The 8,740-nt window shown below is 18.5% G+C and overlaps 1 protein-coding gene across 1 annotated transcript; it reads left to right on the top strand.

Annotated features, from left to right (window-relative positions):
• Positions 1-2,581: 2,581 nt before the first annotated feature.
• Positions 2,582-6,840, top strand: PRSY57_1300500 (erythrocyte binding antigen-140; the record flags this gene model as incomplete). Its single annotated transcript, XM_012908942.2, has 4 exons — positions 2,582-6,230; positions 6,367-6,445; positions 6,575-6,657; positions 6,767-6,840. The coding sequence occupies 4 exons, from the start codon at positions 2,582-2,584 to the stop codon at positions 6,838-6,840; spliced, it is 3,885 nt and encodes a 1,294-aa protein (XP_012764396.2).
• Between the last annotated feature and the right edge of the window lie 1,900 nt (positions 6,841-8,740).

Genomic DNA, 8,740 nt, shown 5'->3' with positions numbered 1-8,740 from the left:
TTTTTTTTTTTTTTTTTTTTTTTTTTAAAAGTATATTTTTTATAATAAAAATATATTAAAAAAAAAAAAAAAAAAAAAAAAAAAAAGGTGTAATAGTTTATACTAAATTTTTTAATTAGAAATAAGTAAATTGATTAAAAGTAAATATATTTTTTTTTTTTTTTTTTTGGTTTATATTAAATATGATATTTTTTTATAAGGAAAAAAATGAACTTATTTATGCATATAACATTAATTTATATATTTTTATTAATTTTATTATAAACTGATTTTATGATTTTTTTTTTTTTTTTTCTCTATATAATTTAACATTGATAAAAGAAAATATATGATGTCTATAAGATATAATATTATACAACTAAAGAAAATAATATTTATATGTATAAATAAAAAGAATATTAATTGTTCAGATATAATAAATTCTACACTAATAATTATAATTAATATATGTATTATATGTTTATAAAATTACAAAGAATCTTATAAAATGAATCAAAGATGTCAAGAAATATAACATAATGAAATGACGACACGAAAACATTAAAATATAAATCTATCGACAAATAAAAAATGTTTACACATCAAATATGTGTTTTTAAAATTATAAACACATTAAAATATTATATTTATTTATAATTACAAAGCGTTAATTTTTTATTAAATATAATAATAATATAACATAAGATAAATTTAGATGAGAAATATATATTTAAAGGAAAAGGAAATTTATTATTATAAAATATAATATAATATAATATAATATAAATAAGTTTTTTGTTGTTATTATACATTTTAAAATATTTTAATATAAATATATTTTTCTCTATATATAAAGATAAATCCACAGTATACATGTTTATAATAAAAAAAATATATATAAACATTTAGAGGAATGATACATTATTTTTTAATAATATATATCATACAAGTTGGAAATGGAAAAAAAAAAGAAATAGTTAGTGAATAATTAAAATCATTATATAGGAAATTTAAAAAAATAATATAGGTAAAAACTCAGTCGCATTATGTTAAGCATTAAAATTATTCAGTTCATATTTTATTTATTTAAATAAATAAATATATATATATATATATATAAATATATAGATTAATTTTTATATAATAAAAAAATAAGGAAATAAATATTAAATTAACATTAAATAAAATAGAATAAACCAATATTTTTAATATTATTAGATAATATATATATATATATATATATATATATAACATGTTAATTTTCATAATTTTTATAAACATATAATATTATATGTATATTAAATAAACACATTTTTAATTAGGTTTATAAAATTGTAAAAAAAGAAGGAAAAGAAAAAAAGAATTTAAAAAGGAATGAAAACATATATTTAAAATAAATTTAAAATTATTTTTTATGAATATAGGATTAACAAATATATTTAAAAAAAAAAAAAAGAAAAGAAACATTATTTATTAATTAAGAAAAAAAATAAGATTGAATTTACTGAGATTCACACGGTGAAAATAAAAAAAAAGATCTGTTAAAAATATAATTATTGAGGATCAATTAGTGGATTATAAAATTATAGGATTATTAAAAATTATAATTATAAATAATTTTTAATTTTTTTTTAATCTATTTTCCTTTATTTTTTTTTTCTTTTATAATTTTTTTTTTTTTTTGTTAATTATTATAATTTATTTATTAAGCTATTTTTATATAAAAGGAAATATTATAATGACATATCCTAAGTTAACACATTTATAGTAATTATATTATATAATATAAAATTAGTGTAAGATTTAAATAAGAGATAAGAAAAAGGCTCATTATAAAAAACATTATATATTAAAATTACACATATATATTATATATATAAATATTATATTTAAAAAAAGAATTTGATAATAAATATATAATATGATATTAAAATTTATTTGATTATTCATTTATTTCCTTTTTTTTTTTTTTTTTTTGTTAATTAATATTTAAAATATTTAAAATATATATATATATTTTTCCATATTCTAGAACAATTCTATATATTTAAATATTTCTTTCAATATGTAGTAATTATATATATATATATAATATATAATATATATTATATATTTTTTTTTATTTATTTATTCATAAAAAATGTATGTTAATTTTTATTATTAAAAAGTTTTTAAATAAATAGGAAAAATTATAAAAAAAATAAAACAAATGAGAAATAAAAAGAGAGAATAAGTTAAGAATTAAAAAAAGAATTAACTTCAATAATTAAATGGTTAATATTTCTACTACTTAAATTAATTAATTAAATATAATTCAAATTAATTTTGAAATGTGTTTTATAATTAATTTTTAATTCAATTTTTGGGTTGTAATTTTATATGGTTGTACATATATATATATATATATATATATATATATATATATATATATGTATATTTAATTGAATTTTAATATTAAATTTTTTTTTTTTTTTTACTACCAAATATATATATATAATACTCTTATGATATAGTTTTCTTATGAGCATTATATCATATAATTAAATAAATATATATATATATATATATATATAATTATAATTAGACCAATAAATTATATATAATGAAAGGATATTTTAATATATATTTTTTAATTCCTTTAATTTTTTTATATAATGTAATAGGAATAAATGAATCAATTAGAGGTAGAACATTTTACAATAGACAAGATGAATCATCAGATATTTCAAGGGTGAAATCACCCGAATTAAATAATAATCATAAAACTAATATATATGATTCAGATTACAAAGATGTAAAGAATAAATTAATAAACAGTTTTGTAGAAAATAGAAGTGTGAAAAAAAAAAGGTCTTTAGGTTTTATAAATAATAAAACAAGATCATATGATATAATTCCACCTTCATATTCATATAGGAATGATGAATTTAATTCACTTTCCAAAATTGAAGATAATTCTGGAAATACATATAGTAATAATTTCGGAAATACTTCTGAAATATCTATTGGAAAGGATAATAAACAATATACTTTTATACAGAAACGTACTCATTTGTTTGCTTGTGGAATAAAAAGAAAATCAATAAAATGGGTATGTCGAGAAAATAGTGAGAAAATTACTGTATGTGTTCCTGATAGAAAAATACAACTATGTATTGCAAATTTTTTAAACTCACGTTTAGAAACAATAGAAAAGTTTAAAGAAATATTTTTAATTTCTGTTAATACAGAAGCAAAATTATTATATAACAAAAATGAAGGAAAAGATCCCTCAATATTTTGTAATGAATTAAGAAATAGTTTTTCAGATTTTAGAAGTTTATTTATAGGTGATGATATGGATTTTGGTGGTAATACAGATAGAGTCAAAGGATATATTAATATGAAGTTCTCCCATTATTATATGGAAGAAAATGTTGAAAAATTAAATAATATCAAAAAAGAATGGTGGGAAAAAAATAAAGAAAATTTGTGGAATCACATGATAGTAAATCATAAAGAAAACATAAGTAATGAATGTGCCACAATTCCCGAGGAAGAACCTCAGATTAATGGTTGGATAAAAGAATGGAATGAAAACTTCTGGATGGAAAAGGAGAGATTGTTTTTAAATATAAAAGATAAGTGTGTTGAAAACAAAAAATATGAAGCATGTTTTGGTGGATGTAGGCTTCCATGTTCTTCATATACATCATTTATGAAAAAAAGTAAAACAGAAATGGAGGTTTTAACGAACTTGTATAAAAATAAAAATTCAGGAGAGGATAAAAATAAATTTCTGGATGATCTTTTTAAAAAAAATAATAAAACTAATTTAGATGATTTTTTCAAAAATGAAAAGGAATATGATGATTTATGTGATTGCAGATATACTGTTACTATTATTAAGAGTTTTTTAAATGGTCCTGCTAAAAATGATGTAGATACTGCATCAAAAATTAATGCTAATGATCTTCGAGAGTTTGGATGTAATTATAAAAGTAATAATAAAAAGAGTTGGAATTGTACTGGAACATTTACGAACGAATTTCCTGGTGCATGTGTACCCCCCAGAAGACAAACTTTATGTCTTGGACGTACATATCTTTTACATGGTGGTCATGAGGAACATTATAAGGAACATTTACTTGGAGCTTCAATATATGAGGCGCAATTATTAAAATATAAATATAAGGAGAAGGATGAAAATGCATTGTGTAGTATAATACAAAATAGTTATGGAGATTTTGCAGATGTTATCAAGGGATCGGATATATTGAAAGATTATTATGGTAAAAAAATGGAAGAAAGTTTAAATAAAGTAAACAAAGATAAAAAAAGTAATGAAGAATCTTTGAAGATTTTTCGTGAAAAATGGTGGGATGAAAACAAAGAGAATGTATGGAAAGTAATGTCAGCAGTACTTAAAAACAAGGAAACATGTAAAGATTATGATAAGTTTCAAAAGACCCCTCAATTTTTAAGATGGTTTAAGGAATGGGGAGACGATTTTTGTGAGGAAAGAAAAGAGAAAATGTATTCATTTGAGTCATTTAAGGTAGAATGTAAGAAAAAAGAGTGTGATGAAAATACATGTCAAAATAAATGTAATGAATATAAAAAATGGATAGATTTGAAAAAAAGTGAATATGATAAACAAGTTGAAAAATACACAAAAGATAAAAATAACAATATTTATGATAATATTGATGAAGTAAAAAATAAAGAAGCCAATGTTTACTTAAAAGAAAAATCCAAAGAATGTAAAGATGTAAATTTCGATGATAAAATTTTTAATGAGAGTCCAAATGAATATGAAGATATGTGTAAAAAATGTGATGAAATAAAATATTTAAATGAAATTAAATATCCTAAAACAAAACACGATATATATGATATAGATACATTTTCAAATACCATTGGTAGTGGAACGCCAATAAGTATTAATGCAAATATAAATGAACAACAAAATGGGAAAGATACCTCAAAAACTGGAAATACTGAAACACAAGATTCAACGGTTAGTCCTGAAACAGAAAGTGATGCGGCAATTAATGTAGAAAAGTTAAGTGGTGATGAAAATTCAAGTGAAAGAAGAGAAATATCAGATATTAAAGAACTAAGTGTTACGAGCAATGTCAATGAAGCATCAGATGCACTTACATTAGAAACCGAAGATACGGGGGAAAATACATTAGCTAACTTAAGGAAAGAAGATAAATCATTATTGTCTACTAAAAATCAAACAGATTTAGATGGTAGAAGTAAGTTGGAAGAGCAAACTGCACATGAACAAAGTAATGGTAGTGATACGGGAGTAAATGTGATGACTGAAAGCAATGGTTCTGGAATTACTGGAAGAAAGAAAGAAAATGAAATTGATGGGGGTCATAATGAAGTTCATTCTGCTTCAAATACACAAAGTAGTGTTTCAAATACTTCTGATATAAGGAAAGAACATTCGGAAAGTTCTCTGAATAGAACAACGCATACACAAGATATTAAAATAGGCAGTTCAGGAAATGAACAAAGTGATAATCAAAAAAATAATTCACATTCTAGTGATGATTCAGATTCTTTGACAATCAAACAAGATCCTTCAGAGGATAATACACAAAATATCTATGATTTACAAGACTCTCACAAAGATACATTTAATACATTAGTATCATCACAATCAGATGATGAAGTTAATGGAATTGGGGGTCTTGATTCTAGTAGAGATAGTGAAAGTGGTAGGGGTGATACAATATCAAAAACTCATGATGTACGTCCTATGAATATAGTAAGAGAGAAACATGTGAATAACCATGATTTTATTAGAAGCGGAATGACAAATAACAATGTACAAAATCAATATATAACGCCAAATGGGAATAATGGAATCATAAGAGGACAAGAGGAAAGTGAGGGTGATGAGGTTAATTATGAACATAATCGAGCTAGGAGTAATTTTTCCTCCGAAAATGATCATAAGAAAAATATACAGGAATATAATTCTAGAGATACTAAAAGAGTAAGGGAGGAAATAATTAAATTATCGAAGCAGAATAAATGCGACAATGAATATTCCATGGAATATTGTACCTATTCTTACGAAAGGAATAGTTCACCGGGTCCTTGTTCTAGAGAAGAAAGAAAGAAATTATGTTGTCAGATTTCAGATTACTGTTTAAAATATTTTAACTTTTATTCAATTGAATATTATAGTTGTATAAAATCTGAAATTAATAGTCCAGAATATAAATGTTTTAAAAGCGAGGGTCCATCAAGTATGTTTCATATATAATGAAAATAACTAAATTAAAATAAATATCTAAATTTTCCATTTAAATATAATTTAAATAATTTTTTTTATTATAAAATTTATTTGTTTCTTTTATATAATGTTTTATTTTTTCTTTACAGACATTCCTTATTTCGCTGCTGGAGGTATTTTAGTTGTAATAGTCTTACTTTTGAGTTCAGCATCTAGATTGGGGAAAAGGTTACACGCATACGATTAAATAAATATGACTATACTTTTTAATTTTTATATTATTTATATTATTATTATGTTTTAACAAGAATATAAATTATATTATATATTTATATGTATATATATTTTTTTATATAGTAATGAAGAATATGATATAGGAGAATATAATATAGAAGCCGCTTTTGAAGAAAATAATTATTTAAATAAACTATCGCAAATATGTAAGATTAATATAAAAAGTGAAAATTTCATATTAAATAAATAAATAAATAAATAAATATATATATATATATATAAATTTTTATGTAATATTATTTGTTTTTTTTTCAGTTAATCAAGAAGTACAAGAGACAAATATTTCAGATTATTCCGAGTACAATTATAATGAAAAGAATATGTATTAATTTCAATAGTTTAAATAATTCAATGTATTTTATAATAAATTATAAAATATATTTTTTTTTTTTTTTTTTTAAATTGTGTAAAGTTATAAACATTTATCAATTTTTAATATTCTATGTGAAATTTTTATTTTTTTATTTTTAATTATGTTACATACATATAAATATATATATAATGATTTATAAATATGTATATAAGAAAAATTTATAAATTTAGAATAAGAATTTTTTAATTTGTAAATTGGTATATAAATTTTTTTCATATAATTAATTAATAATGTAATATATTATTATATAAATTTATTTTACATTATATTATTCTATTCTATTTATTTATTTTTTTTTTTTTGTAATTTTTTTATATTTTTTCATAATATATATATTATATAAGTTTATAATTTTTCTTTATTCTGTTTAAAAGATCATAATTATGTTATGTATATATTTATAAAATCATTAAAATGATTTTTGATAATTACAAATCATATAAAATGTAATATTTTTGTTTAATAATTTATATATTATAATAAAATGGGGTTTAAACGTGTCTATAACAAGTGTAACCTAAATATGAGTGTGTTAAAATATTTAAATAATTAAACATGTTTATAAAAAATACAAATATATATATTTATACGTACATTAATATTTTATATAAAAATATTCTATAATGCAAAGAAATAGAAAAAAAAAAAAAAAAAAAAAAAAAAATTGGCATATTTTTTATATGTGCCTTCTTTAAATACAAATACGACCTAATACAAATATAAGGATTAATCCATTTAAATTAATTTTTTTTTTTTTTTGTTGACGTTATAATTTTATCCTAAATATAATATAATTAAAATATAAAAAAAAAATACTATAATATATATATTTATTTATATATAATTTTATTTATTATTATCCATAGGCATTTGTAGAATGCAATTTTATTTTATAAGGACAATTATATTTTATTCTTATTAGGTATATGTACAATAATATATTTAAATCTTATAATTTTATATTTTTATTTTTCATGTGTGAAATAACTTATGGAATAAGAAAATAATGCTATATATATTATATTATATTTAATAATTTATTATTAAATGGAAATTTTTTTTTTTTTAATAACTCATACAAATGTTTACAAAAATTGTATTTATTCTTCTTATGAATATAGATATTTTTATAAATATTACCTTTTATTAAAATAATATGAAATATAAATTATACATAATAATATATTATTTCATATATAAAAAATTTTAATAAAATAGATATATATTATAAAAAAATATAATATAATATAATATAATAATATAATATTATATATATATATATATATATATATATATATATATATATTTATTTATTTATATATAATGCTCTTACATGTGTTTTTTAAATATATACCTATTCAATATTATTTAATATACTAATTATCAATAATAAATATTTATTAAATATATATAATTTTTTTGAATCATTATAATACTATTATATTTTTAATTTATAATAATTTTTTTCATATTAACATAGAAATATATTTTATAATATAGAAATATTACTTAAAAAATATTATTTGAAGATTTTTTGTATTACATATATATAGTTAGTAAAAATTTTTTATACATATAATAAAATATTTTAGGAAACACTGAATAAATTATAAATTTTTTAACTATTATATTTTTTTATATACCTAAATATATAATATGTAATATATATGTCATTTTAATGTTATAGTTTGATTACTAATAAATTAAATACACTTATTATGGATTCAGTGTAGGTAATATATATATATCATGTGCTGATGTTTTTTTTTTTTTCCTATCAAAAATATATATATATATATATATAGGTGTAAAAAAGAAGATATATTTATTATATGTTATAAATATTGATAAAGGCA

This window comes from Plasmodium reichenowi, chromosome 13, assembly GCF_001601855.1.
Source record: "Plasmodium reichenowi strain SY57 chromosome 13, whole genome shotgun sequence".
Classification (NCBI taxonomy): Eukaryota; Apicomplexa; class Aconoidasida; order Haemosporida; family Plasmodiidae; genus Plasmodium; species Plasmodium reichenowi.
The sequence above is the reverse complement of the archived record's forward strand: the minus strand, read 5'-3'. Positions and strand labels throughout refer to the sequence as shown.